We start from the raw sequence: 17830 nt of genomic DNA on the forward strand, positions 1-17830 counted from the left end.
ATTTTTAGGGGCAGCTAATAAGGCTGACTTTCTGAACACCAGGGTCACCCCTTTTCTTTCAGTGAGAACGAGGCACTGTGGCGAGAGGTGGCCAGTTTGCGACAGAAGCACGCCCAGCAACAGAAGGTTGTCAATAAGGTAAGTTTGCCCCCCTCCAAGAGTTGCTCCCTGCCTAAGGGAGCAGGGCCATGCTGTGAATCAGCAGCCCACCCAGGCAAGAGCTGTCTAAGGCGCATCAGTCCATCCACGTAAAATCACGTAAGCAGCCTGGAGCGGATTACGGCCAGATCCTCAGTCTTGGGCCCTGAGGAATGAGATCCCGGAGCAAAGGCTTCAGCCAGACCCCTGCCTTGAGAAGCCGTCGGCCGTCCCCCAGCAGGCTCCCCGATCCGAGCGCGTGTTCTTTCCGGGGTTGCCGTGGGGCCTGGGCCATCTGGGCAGGGTCCTCACAGCTCCTGCCTCTGATGCGCGGTGCACATCTTCCTCCTCGTTCTTCTCCCTCTCTTCTGCAGCTTATCCAGTTCTTGATTTCCTTGGTGCAGTCCAATCGTATTCTTGGGGTGAAGAGGAAGATGTACGTGAGCACCCGGGCGCATGGTTCATGGCAGCTTCTCTGCCAAAGCAGGGTGGAAGCTCTGTGTCTGCCTTGGCACGGTGGCCCCGGGGACCCTGTCTCACTGCTCCCTCGCTCTCCCTTCCAGCCCCTTGATGTTGAACGACAGCAGTTCACCCCACGCCATGCCAAAGTACGGCCGGCAGTATTCCTTGGAGCACCTCCACAGCCCGTCCCCATACTCGGTAAGCGCTCTACTTGGGCAGAGGGGGTGTTGCTTGGGCTCGGCGGTCGGCTCCCTCTGTGGCCAGCTGCCTCTTGGCCCCCACTCCACCTCTTCCTTCCGGTGCCACCGGGCAGGCCTTTCTTCTGTGAGGACGGCATCCCCTGCAGGGACAGCCTCAATCCCTTTGCCCTTTCAACCATTCTCGACTAAGGGGGCTGCGCAGCTGGGGTTTCCCCACAGTACAGGAGCCCGGCCTCCCAGGTCACCACTGGTCACATCCGGTTTCTGGGCAGCTCCACAGAATTGGTTTTGCTGGGTCGTCTCCTGGGACTTCTGTTCCTTCTTAATATTTCTCGGAATTCCTTGGTGGTCTCCCATCCAAATACTAACCAGACCCAACTCTGCTTAGCTTTACTTGAGCCCAGCCCAGGCTGGCCAGCTGCAGCCCCCTCGGACTCAGGCCTGTCCCGGGACCTGTGCAAAGCAGCCATTGCGGTCAGTCCTCAGACGGGCAGCCCGGCACGGCCTTGTGTGAGGGAAAAAAATCAGGAGGGGTCTGGACGCACCTTTTCCAACAAACATGTTATTAAAAGGTATAAGCTTTCATAAGCTGCAGCTCACCTCGTAAGTTTCTGCCTTTTAATAAAATTTGCTCATCAGGAAAGGGGTGCCCGGACTCCTCCTGATTTTTGCCAATGCTTTTGCAGCATTGTGCGAACCCAGGAACTGTGTGCCAGTGCGTGGACTTGGCGCTAAACACCTCATAGGACCCCGGCCTGCCTTTCTGCCTCCGCTGCCCCAAGAGCCACCTCTGCCTCTCATCTCCCTCCCCTTCTCCCCTCCTGGCGAAGAGGCTTTGCAGGGGAGAGGCCTCGCGATCCTCTTTCAGGCTGAGTCGCCATGGGATGGGGGTGGGGGGGTTTCTCAGAGTTTCTGCTGGAGGGAGGGGGAGGTAAGGAAGGAGCCCCTCCCGGGCAAGTGCTCCTTCTCCCCTGCGAACAGGGCCTCGAGTTTAGCTTGCCTCCAGGGTGGGGGAGGAGGGCATTGCAGGGAGGGTGGGCTGCTGGTTGGCCCATGGCCAGCGGGGGAAGCCTCACCCCGGCCTCCATCTCGTTGCAGGCGTCCGCCCCGGCGTATGGCGGCCCCAAGCTGTACTCGCCCGACTCCGGCCCAATCATCTCCGACGTGACTGAACTTGCCCAGTCCAGCCCTTCCCCCTGCCCCAGCGGCAGCAGCTTCGAGGAGGAGAGGTGGGAGGCGTCTCTGGGTGGGCAGGCCGGGCTGCGGCCGCCTCCTTTCCCACCAGGGTCCCGGGGGCTGCCTCGGACCTGGGCCTGCCGCTGCGCAAGGATGCATCGGCCCCCGAGGAAAGAGCCGGGCGATTTGCTTCTTCTGCTTTCCCCGCAAAAAAGGGAAAAGTGGCGCCGGGGCTCGGCTGGCCGGTCGAAAGGCCGAGGGGGCTTTGTGAGGGTTCTCTTCCCCGGCCTTCCCTTCTCTCCGTTTCCTGCAAAGTCAGCTGAGCAGGGCTGTCCCAGGATCTCCGCTTGACGGACGTGCTCTGCTCCTAAGTCACCCACAGCGGCTGTGGCGCTAGGTTGCCCCCCGTGCCCAGGAGCCGAGCCTCAAGGACTCTGGGATCAGGACCCAGCCTAAAGGAGCCCCCCGCCCCCCGCATTCTCAGCCCCTTGACGGGGATGTCCTGCTTGGTCCCCTGCCCAACATTCACCGGGTTCAGGCCCCTGAGGACCCCAGCTGCCTATCGCCCCCCACCCCCCCTTGGGTCTGGCTGGCCCCGAGGCTGAGCCGTGGCAGCTGTCACTCGTGGCCCAGCAGGAGCTCACCCTTCAAAAGGGAACCGGCTGCTTGCCTAAATGGGTCAGCCTGCCCTGTGCTTCGATGCCTGGAGGCTCCTCCCTGCCCTGGAGGGAGTCTCCATCTGCCCCCAGGGCTTGCCCTCCCCTTCAGACCCTCCAGCGGCTGAGCAGCCACGACTGACGCCTTCACCAGCTCTTCAGAAGAGGAGAGATGAGTGGGGGGGGCAGCTCTGGTGGTGGGGGGGCCCTTCCCGTTCTTGCCTGCAGCCACCACGAGCCTTACCCTGAAAGCCCCGGTGTTTTGCCCTGCCTGCCTGCCTGCCTGCCTTCAGTGGGACTCTCCCGTCTCCTCCTCTCCCGGACTGTCTTAGGAGCAGCCCTGTGGTCCGTATCAAAGAAGAACCCCCGAGCCCCTCGCGCAGCCCCCCCGCAGCAGACGTCAGCCCCGCGGGCGCTCCTCTCTCGCCCTCGGCTTTCATCGACTCCATCTTCCAGGAGGACCAGCCGGGCAGCGCTTCCACCGCAGCTGCTTCGACCCACAGCACCCGAGCTCAGCCACATGAAAAGTGCCTCAGCGTGGCCTGCCTCGACAAGTAAGCGTGGGTGGGGCTTCAAGTCTGGGGCAGAGGGCCCCATCCCCGCCCGTGCCCTGCCAGACCCGCGCCCGCTCCACTCTCAGGTTTGCTGTAGCCTGTCAGCCAGGCCCTCCCGTTCAGAGTCCGGCCAGCCTGAGGCGGACCCAGACTTGCCAGCTGCTGAGAGGGGCAGCCCGCGCTCTCGGATGTCCTGCGCCAAGCATGTCCGGCCAGGGGCTCTGCTCCCCCAGAGCCACATGTGCTCAACCCCGTGGGTCTGTTTCTGCGTAGAGCTGCCGACCCACAGCTCCTTCAGAGGAAACCATCTAAAACTCTGGCGCCACCAATGGCCCCACAGAGCTGCAGGACGCCCGAGTGCCGTCTGGGGAAGTTCTGGATTATCCTGGCTGGCCTGACTACCCAGTGAGGCCCAGGGCTCTGGACAGCAGGTGGACACTGTAGGCCCTGGGACGGTGCCACGTCCCCGGGAAGGAAGCTGAGCTTGTGGGCGCTCTGTGAATCCCCGAGAGCGTCTGCCGCTTGCTCTGCACCACTCTGTGTCAGGGGAGAAAAGCTCTTCCTGCGCCAATTAAAGCTCTGCCCCTTGGATCCTGCCTCCTCCTCTGGAGAAGTGCCAGGCCACCCTGGTACAGATCAGCCAATGTGGTCCGGCGGAGGGTCGGCTGTCTCCAAAGCCGAGGGCCGTGCCCAAAGGGAAGGTGCCTGCTAGGGACAGGACATGCCGCAAGCTTGCCCACACCTGGTCCGAATGCATCGCCTCTCCCGCAGCCGCAGCCACATCCTGCTGCTGCTGCTGCTGCTGCTGCTGCTGCTGCTGCTGCTGCTGTTGTGCTCTGGGTGTTTGCCTGCCAACTCCACGTCTGGAGAGTGCAGCTGCCGGTGCCTGTGGGTGCAGACACGGCGGGCTAAGTCTCGGCCTGTGGGGCCCCTGAGAGGGCCCGCTGACCCCTGAGGCTGGGAGGCTTTCAAGCCCTGGGAACGTCTCCCACCCGCTTCAGCCCTGGGGCAGAGCAGCAGCAGCAGCAGAAGGGGCTGCCTTTGCCTTTGGTGGGGAGGGGCACTGAGCAGGCGCAGAGGGCAGAGGAACGGCCTTGGGGGACGGGGGAAGAGCCGCCATCGGGCGATGGTCAGAGAAGCGGGGCTTGAGCCAGCCAGTAACCATCTCAGACAGGCCCCTCCCATGAAGAGGGAGGGAGGGAGGGAGGGAGGGGGAAGCACGTTCTGTTAGAATAAAAGTAATTGCGTCCTGTGCGGCACTGGTTTCTTAGTCTGGTCTGCTGACGCAAGGACGCCAGGAAGGACCAGGATTCTCCTCTGCCCCAAAGGAGTCCCCGGCCTTTTGCGCTGGGGGGAGGTGCCCCAGAGCCTGGGTTCTGGCCCAGGAGGAGGAGGCTGTTTTCCAGGCTGGAATGGGCTCTGGAGCCAGCCAGATCAGACTCGTTGCGCAATCGCGGCGTCGCCTGGCCCGGTGGCCTGAACGAGATGGCAGGGCTCCCTCTAGCAAGCGACGTCTGGGTTTCGGGCACAGAGGTTGCCACTTCCTCTGCTTGCCGCGTCTGACCCGAGCCCTCTCCTGGCCCTGATGTTCGAAGCCCCCGAGAGGCTAAGGTCCAAGAAGCAGAGGGGGGCGCCCCAGAACACCCACCCACAAACACGCGCAGCATGCTCAGTCTGGGTGGCATCCTTTGTCCGGAGGAAGCAAAGCCCAGGGGGTGCTTGTCAGCCCTGCTGCCCTCCAGGAAGCTCGCTTGGGAGCTGCCTCCCGTGGCGCAAGGCGGCTGGTGCCGGCACCTCGGGAAGACCTTCGCCCGGGTCCTGCACGGGGCAGTGGGCTGAAACAGGAGCCCTCGAGGGCCGTTCGGGTCCTGCGAGTTGTGTCACTCTTCTTCCTGACGAAGTGGGCACTCAGAGCTGGCAAGGAGGCCCCTCCTGTGACGAATTGCAAGGCGCCCAGCCCTCGTGGGGCCGGGGCAGCTCTCCCAGAAGCTCCAGGGCTGCTTCCTGTGTGGTGTTTGCGGCACCTCGTTCTCCCAACTGGCATATTCTCTCTGCTCCGCATGCCCCTCCTGTGCCTTGCTGTTGGTCCTAAGCCCTCTGGCGCCCCTTCTCCCTGCCACTCCAGCAGCAGCAGCAGCAGTAGCTTTCCGGCCGGTTGGAGGCAGCCCTCTTTCCTCCCTCAAGATGGCAAGCTCTGTGTCTTCTCCATCGACTGTTCTTTTTGTATCTTTCAGTGTGGCTCGTGCTCCGCAGATGTCTGAGGTCACCTGCCTTTTCCCCAGCCCTTCCTCTTCCTCTTCCTCACTGCACTGCAGACCACAGCAAGGGTTAGCATTTTCTCAGGCATGGCTGCCCACTCAGGAGAAATGGGGAGACGGGGCAGGGAGCTGAGAGGGGGAGGAAAACTGAAGCAGAACCATGCCGAAAAACCGGAGCCTGGCCAAGGCGGCTGCGGGAGTGCTAAGCAGGATGGCCACCCTCAGGCAGAGTGCTAGAAGCCGCCCCAGCGCCAGAGGCTTCGTCTTGGTCGCCCCGCTAAGCACAGATGAGCCCCTGACCTTGCAGGAAGGGCATCTGCCCAGCCCCGCCCTTCACCCCCACTCGGGATACCTGCAGGCAAGAGCCGGCACAGGCCCGGCTGCCGGTCAGAGCAGGGTCGGGCTGACCCACAGGGCAGCCGTTCCCGTGGCTGGGGCTGGGAACCTCTTCCTCCAGCTCCAAACAGGCTAGCTGGCGTGGGCACCCTAGAGCCTGAGGAAGCCCCAAGCTGTCTTGGTCCTAGATGGCACCTCCAGGTGGGAACGCTCAGAGGCGGCTGAGCCAAGGAGAGAGAGAGATCGACAGACGGGAGCGCCCGCATCTGCAGGCAGGCAGGCCGCCCCGGTCGGTGATCCCGCTGAACCCTGCTGGCCGAGAAGAGGGCCTTGTGCGGATCGTCCAGCTGCTGCGGGTCCGGCTCCTCCCGCCCCAGGCTTAGTCTGCTGAACAGCGTCCCAGCAGAGGGGTCGAGGTGCCCTTCTCCCCAGCCACTGGCGCCCCCAGGCCCCCCTGCTCTTCCGTGGGCTCTGCTGGTTCTTGGGCGGGGCTGCCGCTGCAGAGCACTTCTGCGGAGTGCCTCCCGCGTGTGTTCCAGGGACCCAGAGGCAGCATTCATGATACATGCACGTGCATCGCACACACACACACTAGCACAGGAGCAGACTGATCGCAGGTGGCAGGTGGAGGGGATACTTTTGGAAAGAGGAACGGCCAGCAGCCCCAGGGCTGGCTGGAGGGGCAGCTTCTGAGAGAGAGCCGGGCACTGTGCTTCTCAATCCCCACCCTCCACCCCCCCAAAAGATACAGGACCAGGAGTGACAGGCTGGAGACGTTGGCAGGCAGTGACCAGAAGGGCCACGCGCTTGGCTTGAAATGTGCCTCTGTCCTCCCCACGCCGCCAAACGAGACTCTTTCTGTTTCCCCAGAAATGAGCTGAGCGATCACTTGGACACCATCGATTCCAGCCTGGACAATCTTCAGACCATGCTGACCACCCACGGCTTCAGCGTGGACACCAGCGCCTTGCTGGACGTAAGCCCTCCTCTTGGGGGCCTGGTGCAGGTGGTCATCTTTGGGGCCAGTCACCCTCCCCCCTGACCCTCAGCTCCCCTTCTGTTCCCTCTCCCAACAGCTCTTTAGTCCTTCCATGGCAGTGACGGATATGAATTTGCCGGATCTCGACAGCAGCTTGGCTAGCGTGAGTTGAGTTTGAAAATCTTCCGCAGGAAGGCCAGTCCCATCCTCAGCAGGCCCTGATCAGCCCATTTCTCAACCAGCCTCTCTCAGGAGCTGGGAAGGATGCCAGGGCGGTGCCCCCCGGCACCCTCGAGCCTTTGAGGGCCAGAGGCTGAGTTTGCCCCAGTTCGCCCTCCGTCACACAGTGGAGAAGGCTGGGTGGATGAGCCACGTTCACGGTTCACAGGCCTGTAGGCAGAGGCTGCCCTTTTAAGTGGGGCTCCCTGGGGGCAAGTCTGTTGCCCCCCCCAGCCAGGAAGTGACACAGGGCCAAATGGGACCCTCCTCTGGGCAGGAGTGTCCTAGGGAGGCATGATCTGGTGAGAATCCCTGATGCAGAAGCACAATGCAAGGAAGGGGTGCGGTGGGGGCTGTCCTTGGCCTTCCCCTGGATCAGGCTCAGGCAGGATGGGACGTTTTGAGACCCCAGCCAGCAGGCCTCTTGACTGGGTGAACCTGGGGGTCAGGGGATGCCCCATCCACCCACAGCCTCCGCTCCACCCCCTGGCATCTCACCCCTGCCATGGCCTTTTTGCAGATCCAAGAGCTCCTCTCCTCCCAAGAGCAGCAGAAGCCAACCGAGGGGGAAGACTCCACAGCAGACGCAGGTGGGCACTGTCCAGGCAGACCCCGAGAGGCCCTGGGGCAGGCCGAAATGCCTGTAAGCCCTGGGCCCTGTCTGCCTTTGGAAATACCTGGGCTCCTCATTGAGGGCTGCCAGGGCCATTGGAGGGCATCTTCCTGCCTCTCCCCCCCCTGACCTGTCCCCTCCCCGCCTTGCTAGGCAAACAGTTGGTGCATTACACAGCCCAGCCCCTGTTCCTGGTGGACTCCAACCCTCTGGATGTGGGCAGCGCGGACACGCCCATCTTCTTCGAGCTGGGGGAGGGGCCCGGCTTTACGGAGGGAGAGGAATGCTTGGAGGACCCCACCCTCTCCCTGCTCTCTGGGACGGAGCACCTGAAGCCGAAGGACCCCGCGGTCTCCTAAGCCCGAGCTACGTTGGACAGGCCTGCCGGCAGCCTCTGTTTGCCCTCCCGTGGCGGTGAGCCGCCTCAGGACGCGAGGGTCTGTGTGTGTGTGCTTCCCAAGGTGGCGTTGTGCGACCCTGCTTCCAAGACAGCAGCTCTGGGCAGGCACGGGGCTTGGAGGGACATGCCCGGGGCCCAGGCCGTGGTGGCCAGAAGACACATCTCCGCTGGCTGTGTGGCAGTCGCTCTTGATGTGTTGAAGGTGAATCCACCCCACAGGCAGACTCCTTGGCTCCTTGGGAGCCGGCGTCCCCAGTGCCCTCCGTCCGCACCAGGCCGAAGGGTTGGGTCTCTGGGTGACGTCTGCGGTCCTGCCTCCCAGGCACCCACATGAGACGTCCCCCCTGCCCTTCCTCAGTGCGGTTTATTTTATTTCCCTTGGCTTAGCAGTAAAGGATTTGTACATTTACATTTTGATTGTTACTAGAAAAAATGTATTTTGAATTTTTACATAAGAGAAGATGCCACCCTCCCCCTCCTCTCTCTCACAATATAAATATCTATATATACATACTCAAATATATCTATATCTGTATGGAACAGCCCATCACTTTATCAGCTGTGTGTTGCGTTCGAAGTTTCCTTTTGGGGTTCTGCTTTGAAAATGGCTAGTTCTTTAATGGAAAACTCTTAGTGGAAGCCAACCCAGCAGGAAGGCCTGCAGTAGCTGCCCTGCTCCCAATCCAGCCGGCTCCTCGGGAATGCCCCTCTTGCACTCGGCGGCCTGTTCCTCCGGCCCACTCTAATTTGCCCCATAGTCCTCCTCCATTGGGTGCAGAGCAACACCCTCACTCCAACTGCACTGTGCACCTCCGAAATGTTCTTGCAGAATCCTGTGGTTGGAAGGAGCCTGGGGGGGCCCAGTCCAACCCCCTCCTTCGGCACATCTGACAAAGGGGAGCCCACCAACATTCAGGGCCATGGTAGTGGAAGTCACATCCCTCCTCTGGGGAGTCCAGTGTCTTTCCCCATCGCTTTTCCAGAGCTCGGTGCCAACCTGCTGCCTGACCGTGCATCTGGGTTGCCCCCCAGCATGGCTGTGGGCACCCAGACTGGGCAGGGCTGGCTGCAATCCTGGCCGTTCCATCAGCTTTTCTCAGACCAGGCTGGCAGGTGCCCAGCACACAGAAGCCACCCATTGACGTCTCGGAAGCTTCTCCAGTGAAACCGCAGCAGGAAGGCAGCCCAGGCCCAGCTGGTTCCAGATTCCCATGTGACTTTTCTGTTGTTGGACCTGCAGCCAGCCTCCCTTGCCCTACCCCAGCGCCACCTTGAGATGGCTGGCATCGTTGCGTGGCTGGGGCCTGCCCTGGAACCACTGTAAACCATCGCAGCTACCAGGGAGGCGTGCCAGTGGGCCTGCAGGAGGGTCTGGCCGCAAGCGGTGAATCCCTTTCGTTCCTTCACCCGCATGCTCGATCCCCCAGGGGCGGGCGGGCTGGCTGGCTGGCTGGCTTCCCTCCCTCCCTCCCTCCTTTCTTCCGCAGGCGGACCCGCCTGCTTCCAATCCACACCGGTCCCTCAGAAGCCCAGCTGAGAGCAGGAGAGCTGGACCTCCTCTCCAGCAGTTGCTCCGTGGCTTCTGCTACATGGAGACCACCACCCTCACTCTCCAGCGCACATGGGCCAGGCCTGGGGTGTCTTCCTGCTGGCCAGGAAATTAATCCGTCAGGCCCCGCTGAGCAGCTGCGACTTGGGGGGAGCAAGGGCAGGGCACCAGGGCCTATGGGGGGGGGAAGCAGAAGGGTCCTGGGGGAAATCCCAGTCATGCTGCCCAACTGCACAACAGCTGTTAGAAGGGAACGTGGCGAAGGGCGAGCGTTGTCGCGTCTGCTCTCCTTAGCTAGAGGCCAGCTGTAGGGACCTTGCCTTCCCTCCCTTGGCCCCAAATCCTTGTCCCGGACTCAAGCTCCCTTGCTTTGGGAGGGGGCATTTCCTCCGCCAGCCTAGCGTGCCCCAGGCGTTGCAGGTCCTGTCTGCTTCAGTGCTCGGCCATGATTCCCGGCCCTTTCTGCTTCTGGAGCAGGATTTGTGGCCACAGCCATGGCAAAGTACTTGAAGAGAGCAGAGCTTAAAGGGCCAAGTTTCCTGCAAGAGAACTCTGCTCACGGCTGCACCACGGGCCACAAGTTTGGGCGCAAACTCCACACGTTTAGGATCTAAGGGCAATCGCCTTGGATCAGGACTCGCCCCATCCTGCCCCGAGGGCTACTGGATTGGCCTTGCCAAGCCGTGAGGCAGGTGCCCGTGGTGGTGGGGCACACGAGGTAGCACCTTCCTGGCTGGGGGGACACCAAGAGCCATGGCTGTTTGTGCATCTTTATTGATTACAGAGGCTGCACGTCTTACAGAAGGGAGGTGCTGCAGCAGCAGCAAGCGAGAGCAAAGGCAGACCCACCCCCACCTCTACACGGATCAAGGGAAAACCCATAGCTGCGAGGCAATGCTTCCAAATCCCTACACCCATGCACGCACACACACACACACACACACACACAGCCAGGTCAGTGTCCATAGCCAACAAACCTTGCATCCTCCTTCACAACAACTTCAGCCTCCCAAATCTAAAGATTGTGATTGAACTGCAGGTCGCCGCAGCCTGTGTGGCTCCTGACAGACTTATGCCAAGGGAGGTGGACCGAATAAAGCCAGTTTTGCTTAGGCACCCACTCTGTAGAACCATAAGGGACACGGGGATCATCTTGTCCAGGGACAGAAGACTGCTCTGCACCCCTGGGGGTCTCCACCCCATCCTGGAATTTCTCGGCAACCCTCCATTAAGGCTCTGGGCCAGTTCCTCAGGGGGCAAATGGAGCAGGTTTGGGGAGTACAGCTGCCGACTGGCTGAATCTCTAGCCGGCTCTTCAGAAGCTGGCAAGGGCCAAGAGGTGCCCCTCACCCAGCCCCCCGCCTGAAGAACAGTGGCTGCCTGAAGATTCCATCGGGGGAATGTGGGGGAGGCCTGGACCTCTCCCAATCCTCCTCCCTCCAAAAGCTGCAGGTCTCGCTCAGGCCCCTCCTGCTCCCACCCTCAAGGATGCTGCCAGGCTGCCTCATTGTCTGCCCCCCCAGTTCTGACTCTGCCAGCAGGTGCTTGCTGACCTCTGAGCCCTTGGATTGCCCCGAGGGCCACAGGATCATCTGCAGGGGCTCCTTGGCTGGGCTCTAGCTCAGTGCAGGGAGGCAGGTGTCTCAAGCCCATAATCCCCCTTCCCTCTGCAGGCCTGGCCCTCCACTTCCTGCAGGGATTCTCCAAGCAGAGCCATCAGCAGGCTGCACGCGGCCCTGGAGGTGCCTAGGAGGGCGGTCAGCACGTTGGGAGTGGGCCCTGCTCGCACTGGTGAGTCACCGACTTCCTGCCAAGGGGACATTGTGGTACAACCGCTCCCAAGCGCTAACGGGGAAGGGACTGGGAGCACGTAGACGTTTATGCTCTAGAGTGAGGGGTGGCCAAATGCCACATGGGACCCCTTCGACTCCATCACTGGAAGAAGAGCTGCAGCCCTCGCTCCTCTGGCCAGTGGGCACAAGGGGGTGTGTCAGAGGACAAGAGGATGCTGCAAGCTCAGAGGAGCACACTGGTGCCATTGTCCACTCTCCCACACTGCATCCACGCACACACAAATCTATTCTGCGCCTAGCTGTGGCAGGAACCAGGGGCAAGGGGACAGGCAGAGAAATGGATCCGGGTCAGAGAGCACAAGAGCAGGCAGGTCCTTGCAGTCAACTGGGGCATCTCAGGATCTTCAAGGAGGGCGGGAGGAGGTACCAGCAGCCCTCGTCACATGCCTATGGAGGAGAAAAGATGTTCATTACCTTGCCCTGCACCGCTGGGGCAGCCTCCCCCATGGGGAACCCTCTGAAAGGGCTGGCACGGTTGCGTCCCTGTGGTCCCCCTCCTGGAGAGCTCAGGACAGAGCTGTGTTTGGTCTGCAGGAGACCCCCCAGCTGGAGCTCTGCTTGGAAGGAACGTGGCAGGAAGGCTTCAGACCTGCCAACCCAAGCCTCGGGGAGCTCTCCTGCCAGGCGAACCAGGGACCCAGGTGCTCTAGCATCAAAGCAAATTAATTAATTGTATGCCACCGATTTGGGCAACCTGGAGTGTCCTCTAACAGATACAGGGGTACCTCACGGAAAATCTCCCACAGCAGCCACGGAGACCATCAGGAAGAGGCATCTTTCCCAAGCAAGTGGGGTGTGATGTCTTCACACGTACCCCCCACACATATGGCCTCTTTCCCCCACCTGGTGGGAAGGTGACTTTCCCCTCCCCTCCATGGCAGCAGGACGTGGTCAGCCCCAGATTTGCAAGCAGCTCTTTAAAGGGAGGCCACAGGCCAGCAAAGCGCCACGGGGATACTTATCTGGGGATGTCAGAGACTCCTCCGAATCGACTTCGTGGTCCAAGCCTAGAAAGAGAAGGGTGAATGCACTGTACCACCACCTCCCGCTGGCCAGCCCTTAACCCATAGCCACATGGGACCCCACCCAGGACAATGGAGCCAGGAATGGTGCCAGGGCAGAAGAATGGCACTGCCCCCCCCCCCCCAGTGCTCCATTGGCTGTGATTCCCCAACCCAGGAAGAACTTACTTTCCTGGGACTCGTGGGAGTGAGCGGGCGCCTCCATGGCCGGATCTGTGGGAACAAGAGTACCCGTCTCTTCCCTGCCCGAGGACCAAAACGCAGTGGAGGGACACTAGTTTGCGGCTTCTCCCTTCCAAGCCAGGGAGCACCTTCTGTTTCCCTTGCCGGAGAGCCACAGAAACCGTGGGCCGCCAGCCTTCGCCCAGCCCCTGAGGCTTCCCTCCCCACTGTGGGACATAGGGCCACCTCCCCGCTCCCCGCCCCTGCAGCAGCTCCATGGGAAAGAGCCCCTTGCACGATCCCTGGCCCACCGCTCTGTGCGTCTCCGGGGAGAGGGTCCAGGCTGAAGGAACCGAGGTTGGAGGCGTCACTGTGGAGCATGTCCCCGTTGCTCTCCTCTGTATGGGATCGATCTGCCTGCGCAAAGCTCACAGGGGCCACGCCTGTCCGAGAAAGAGAGGGAGGGAGGAGGCTGGGCTGGGGGCAGATTTCAGGGGAGGCACTAGTAGAAACAGGCTGCCCTGGAAAGAGCCGGAAATGGGGCAGGGATGGAGAGAAATGGAGCTTACCCACTCCCTTGTTCAACCTACCGGTAATTGCTGGCTCCACGGGACTGGCGACCTCACCTGCAGAAGAGACAGCAGAGGCATCAAAGGGGTCTGACAAGAGGCTGACCTTGGGAGAGAACGCTTGGAGGAGGCTGAAGACTTGCCTCTGCCGCCCCCTGAAGCATCCCCTCCCCAAATGCAGCATTTGATTGAAAAAGGAGTCCCCCCACCATGCCCCTGCTTTTCAAGATTGATAGAAAGAGTTCCTATAACTGGCCTGTGTTGATGCTCTGGGGTTGCTGGTGGCTGAAGACCCCTGTTTGTGGGGATCAACTGAGGCTGACCATGGAACAGCTTCCTTCCCCTCCCCCCGCTTGATATCTTTGTCCCTAAAGTGGCATCTACTTCCCAGGGCCTTTCTTACTTTCTCCCGAGGCCTCAGATTTGCCAGAGATGACGGGCTCAGAATTTGCCACCAGCTCTGAAAAAAAGGGAGAGGAAACATCTGGGCTCCTCCACTGGCATTTCCCCCTCCACTGTTGCAGTGGGTCAGGAGGCCAGGCACTTCATCTTGCTTCTTGCCATCACTACCCACCCACCCCCCGCCAACTTCTGGCCTCTCCCGGGGATTCTGGGGCACTGAGGCAGTCCAGGGATCCCACGGGCTCCCAAGACTCCACTGGGCAGCTCCGTGCAAAGGGGGACAACGCAGCCCACCAGGGAGCCCTCCAGGTTCCAGCCAGAGTAGGGGTCCCTACAGCATACCTGGGGTCTGGCTGCTTGCTGGGGAGGTGGGATCTGGGGAGCTCAGGGGCTCTGCAAAAAGAGGGAGGAGAGGAAGCAGGCGGATTATTGTACTGACCCCCCCGGGGGCCTGGGAGTCCCATGCAGGGTGAGAACAGGCAGGAAATAGGAGAACCCACTCTGCCTCCCAGGATGCTGCTGGTGAATGTGGAGGGGAGAGCCAGATCGGGGGCTTAGTCTGCAGCGCAGCCTTCCCTCCACTGGAACCAGCAGCTGCCCTGGAGGGTGACGCCCCGGGGCCCTGGAGATGAACTGCCCCTTAGGGAACGGGGACCATCCTTCCCTTAGGGACTAGCTCCGTGCCCTCCAGCAGGGGGACGGCCACCCCGCGCCCGCGGGACGCTGCCTGGGGCCGCGGGAGAGCAGCCCTTGCCCTGGGCGGCGGGGCGGGCGAACCAGGGCGCTGTACTGGGGAGGCGGCCGGAGCGGCTTCGAGGTGGGGACGAGTTGCGTCTCACCATCCGCGGCCACGACGGCCAAAAGCAGAAGTGCGGCTGCCGCGAGCGCGAGGAACCTGCAGCGGAGGGGCAGAAGCGGCCCGTCAAGGAGGGCGGCGGAGCGCAGCGCGGCAGCGGTGGAGAGCAGAGCCACCCGCCCAGCTTCCGGGGCTCCCTGCGCTGCGGGAGGGCGAGACCACCGGCTCGAGGAGCCCCGGGAGACTGCCGCTCCAACCCCGCCCGAGGGTCCGCAGCCCTTGCCCGCTGGTCGGGCTGGTTCGTGGCTGCTCCGCGAGCCACCTCGGGGCGCGACTCCGGACTCCGCCACCGCCGATGCTGCCCGTTCCCCCCGGGAGGCCAGTCCCCCGCCCAGCGAGGGCGCCCACCTGCGCTGCGCCCGCATGATTCCGGGTGAGCAGAAAGGCCGTCGGGGAGCCTTATATGGGCCTCCGGGTCCAGGGAGGAGCCAGGCCCGAGGGGGCCCAGCCAATCCCCGACTGGCGGGGGGGACGGGGGCACAGCCGGCAAGCCCGCCGAAGCCCTCCCCAGAGCGTGGGCCGGCCGGGTCGCCGCCCGCCCCCGCGCCTCCCGATCTCGGGCGCCGAGCTGCCTTTCCCCAGCGCTGGTCCCGCGGCCACCTCCGGGCGGGGAGTCCGGGCGAAGATTGCAAGGAGGAGCCGTCGCTCGAGAACAGGGTGGCCGCCCGTGGAGCCGGCGGGTCGTCGGCCGCGGCTCAGTGAAGCCCCACGAGCCCGGCGCTGCTGCCGGGCGGCTTCCTCTGGCCTTTGGGCCGGAGCCCCGCAGTTCCCAGCCAGCCCGGGCAACGCGAGCGGTAGTCCGGCCGAACAGAGGGGCGCCCGGCCGGTGCAGCGGATATCTCCGTCCCCTTCCGAGCAGCCAGGCCCGCGGAAGGGGTCGGCCGCGGTGGGGGCTCGGTCCTGCCCAAGCCTCGGTCTCCTGGATCTGGGCTCACGCACCACCCCGCACCCTCCACAGCCAAGGCAGCCCCACCGTAGTTTGGCGTCTTGCATTTGTAAATCATGGTTTACGCCTGGCCACCTTCTCAAACCATAGTGAAGCAATCGGCGGCCCCTCAGAAAGCGGGGCGGGAGGGGAGCGGGCAGAAGAAGGCGCCCTTTGTGTCGGCCCGGCTCTCAAGGCGCTTCTGTCCGGGCGGGACAGACTGGAGAGGCGGCCTCTCCTACGGGCTGCCCCGCCGTCCCCCCCCCCCACTCCCCCGCCGGGCCACCTGTGTGCGGGTCCCAGGCCAGAATCGGGACCTCGCAGCGAAGGAAGGGGCCGGGGGGCCGCTGGGCGTCCTTGCTTCGGTGCTGGGGCGAGACCCGAGGAGGCAACTCTGGCCCCGGCGGGCGGAAGGGTCGTCTCGCTCTCTTGCGTGCCCCGCTCTTCCTCCGGGGCCGCTCTTGTTCGCCAGCCCAGCCGCTGCCAGCCCCGCTCCGGTTTTTGGCCTGGCCTATTGGCCAGCCCAGGCCCAGCTTGGCTCCTGGCTCTGGGCCGCAGGAAGGCGGCCAGTCGGCCGGCCGGCCGGGCTCAGCTGGGCAATTTGGCCCCACTTCCTCGACGGTAGGCAGGGCGGTTCTGGGGCTCTCTGGACGCGCCAGGGAAGCCCGTGAAGAGGGCACTCGGTGTCCCCCCATCTGCCCGGGCTCAGCTTGCGCCTGGAGGCTCGTGCGCAGCGGGAGGCGGGCGCTGCCCGGCCCTCGCCGGGCGCGAGCGGAGCTGCCTTGCGCTGGAAGGCAGCCCCTCTCCCCGGGGCCTCTTTGCGCTGGGCCGCCCAGGCGGGAGAGAGAAGGGCTCTGGGGCCAGGCGGAGGGGGGGGGGGCGACCAGGCCGGGCACGAGGTGCTCTCGGAGGGCGGCCCGCCCTTTCTCCCTTGGGCACCTGGCTGGGCCCGCTTCGTGCCAACTGCCAGCTCTGACCGGGCGGCGCTGCTGCGGCCCCTCTGTGCGCTGGGAGGCGGCGCTGCGGGTGGGGCGTGGGGTCAGCCAGGCGGGCGGTGGGGGCCGAGGTGGGAGGCCGCCCTGTTCTGCCTCGCCGGCCCAGCCGAACAAGGAGCTCTTTTGCCGAGCTCAATACTCCTTTGTTTGAAATGAAAGGTCCCTCGGGGCGTGGCGGGGACTCACCTGCCCGGAGTCCGCCCCCATAATGAGGGGCCCAGGTAGGCGGGCAGGCAGGTACCTGCCCACCTGGCCGTCCGTCGGGGCTGGCGTCGGAGCCTCGCTTCCCCGGATCCTAGGGCGGGGCGCGAAGGGCGGCAGCGAGGGTTCCCACGGTCGCGGCGTCCACCCGTGGAGGGCTGGGGGGGCGAATCACGCCCGAGGGAGGCGGGAGGCGGTTGCTTGGAGGGGGTCACGCTCCGAGGGAGGAGCTTCTCTCCAGCCTGCTCTCTTCGTCTGCCCCCCGTGAGTGCGGAGCTCTGGCCCACGAGAGGAAGGGGAGTCCACTCTTTGGAGGGCACCACGTTGGGGGCGGCGGGCGTAGTCGACCCTGCAAACTGCAAAGCTGCCTTGCGACCTCCCCCTCCCATCGGCCCGGCCAAACCGCCTGCCTGGGGCTCCTGGGGCAGCCACCAGGCGAATTGACCCCCGTAGTAATGCCCGGCCGGCGGAGGAAGAGGAGGAGGATAGGGTTCCCCCCCCTTTTTCGTTCCGAGGATTTCGGCCGCCTGATAAGCCTGTGCGGATGACCCACTTGTCTAAGCGGGGGCCCGTTGCCCCCCCCCCCCGCAGCCCGGCTGCCCCTGACTGGCTCTACGGGTTCTTTGAGGGCCCCGCTGCCCCCTGGTGGCCCTGGGCAGCGCTGCAGCCCAGCGTCCTGGGCCGGCGGCTCCTCTGACCCCAAGTCCTGGCCGCACTCAAGACCGCCAGCTCCTCCTGCTGGGGAACGGGGGGGCGGGGGAGGGCTGCGCTCGCGGCCCCCGGAGGAGTGCGCCCGCGGCAGCACCGCCCGCACTGGCCACTGAGTGTTGACGGCGAAGCGATGACGTCGCCTTTGCGTTGACCTCAACGCCGAGGGGGCCGCCTTGGCAGCTAAGCCCGTCTTGTGGGGGGGGGATTTCCCAGCCCAGCCTGCAGCCTCAGGGACTGATCAGGCAAGATTTTGCTCCGGCCAGGTACCGAACAGAAGCGCCCCACGAAGATGGAATTGTAAAACTGATGGACTTCTGCCGCCCTGGAAAAGAACCGCCTTTGCTTTTGTGAAAGGCGGCAGAGAACAGCTGGACACGTTTTTTAAAAACTGCCAACCTTATATAATTTGCTGTAAAAGAAAGTGGAGTGTCAACGCAACGCAACGCAGGGCCCTGTCCCTGACCCGCCCTCCACAGGACATGGCGAAGGGGCAGCAGTGAAGGAGGAGGCCCCCGTTGCAAGCCAGGGAAGCCCCACCTCCCAGGCCATGGTGGTGCTGGGGGGGGATGGAATGGAGGGGGGTTCTGGCAGCTT

The 17830-nt window shown here is 63.4% G+C and overlaps 2 protein-coding genes across 4 annotated transcripts in view; one reads left to right on the top strand and one right to left on the bottom strand.

The window, feature by feature from the left end:
- HSF1 (heat shock transcription factor 1) overlaps nucleotides 1–8549 on the top strand; it is a 52161-nt gene extending 43612 nt beyond the window's left edge. For 2 of the 3 annotated variants that reach the window (XM_088148788.1, XM_088148787.1), the window contains exons 5-14: nucleotides 63–138; nucleotides 513–574; nucleotides 702–798; nucleotides 1899–2029; nucleotides 2965–3186; nucleotides 5421–5513; nucleotides 6651–6756; nucleotides 6857–6922; nucleotides 7499–7568; nucleotides 7745–8549. In XM_088148788.1, the coding sequence (XP_088004914.1) occupies nucleotides 63–138; nucleotides 513–574; nucleotides 702–798; nucleotides 1899–2029; nucleotides 2965–3186; nucleotides 5421–5513; nucleotides 6651–6756; nucleotides 6857–6922; nucleotides 7499–7568; nucleotides 7745–7950 (1129 nt within the window). In that variant the 3' untranslated portion in view covers nucleotides 7951–8549. The remainder of the gene's footprint in view (nucleotides 1–62; nucleotides 139–512; nucleotides 575–701; nucleotides 799–1898; nucleotides 2030–2964; nucleotides 3187–5420; nucleotides 5514–6650; nucleotides 6757–6856; nucleotides 6923–7498; nucleotides 7569–7744) is intronic. The other variant, XM_088148789.1, reaches the window with a different exon arrangement.
- Nucleotides 8550–12284: 3735 nt separating this feature from the next.
- LOC148214712 (uncharacterized) lies at nucleotides 12285–14769 on the bottom strand. Its single transcript, XM_088149000.1, has 7 exons — nucleotides 14388–14769; nucleotides 13891–13941; nucleotides 13550–13606; nucleotides 13168–13203; nucleotides 12889–13020; nucleotides 12584–12628; nucleotides 12285–12400 (listed from the first exon to the last, which is right to left on the bottom strand). Exons 1-7 carry the CDS (start codon nucleotides 14767–14769, stop codon nucleotides 12285–12287), a joined length of 819 nt encoding a protein of 272 aa, XP_088005126.1.
- Nucleotides 14770–17830: the final 3061 nt, after the last annotated feature.

This window comes from Python bivittatus, unplaced genomic scaffold, assembly GCF_059951505.1.
Source record: "Python bivittatus isolate LINGU-HERP-01145 unplaced genomic scaffold, Pbiv_v1 ctg000590_np1212, whole genome shotgun sequence".
In the NCBI taxonomy this organism is placed as follows: Eukaryota; Metazoa; Chordata; class Lepidosauria; order Squamata; family Pythonidae; genus Python; species Python bivittatus.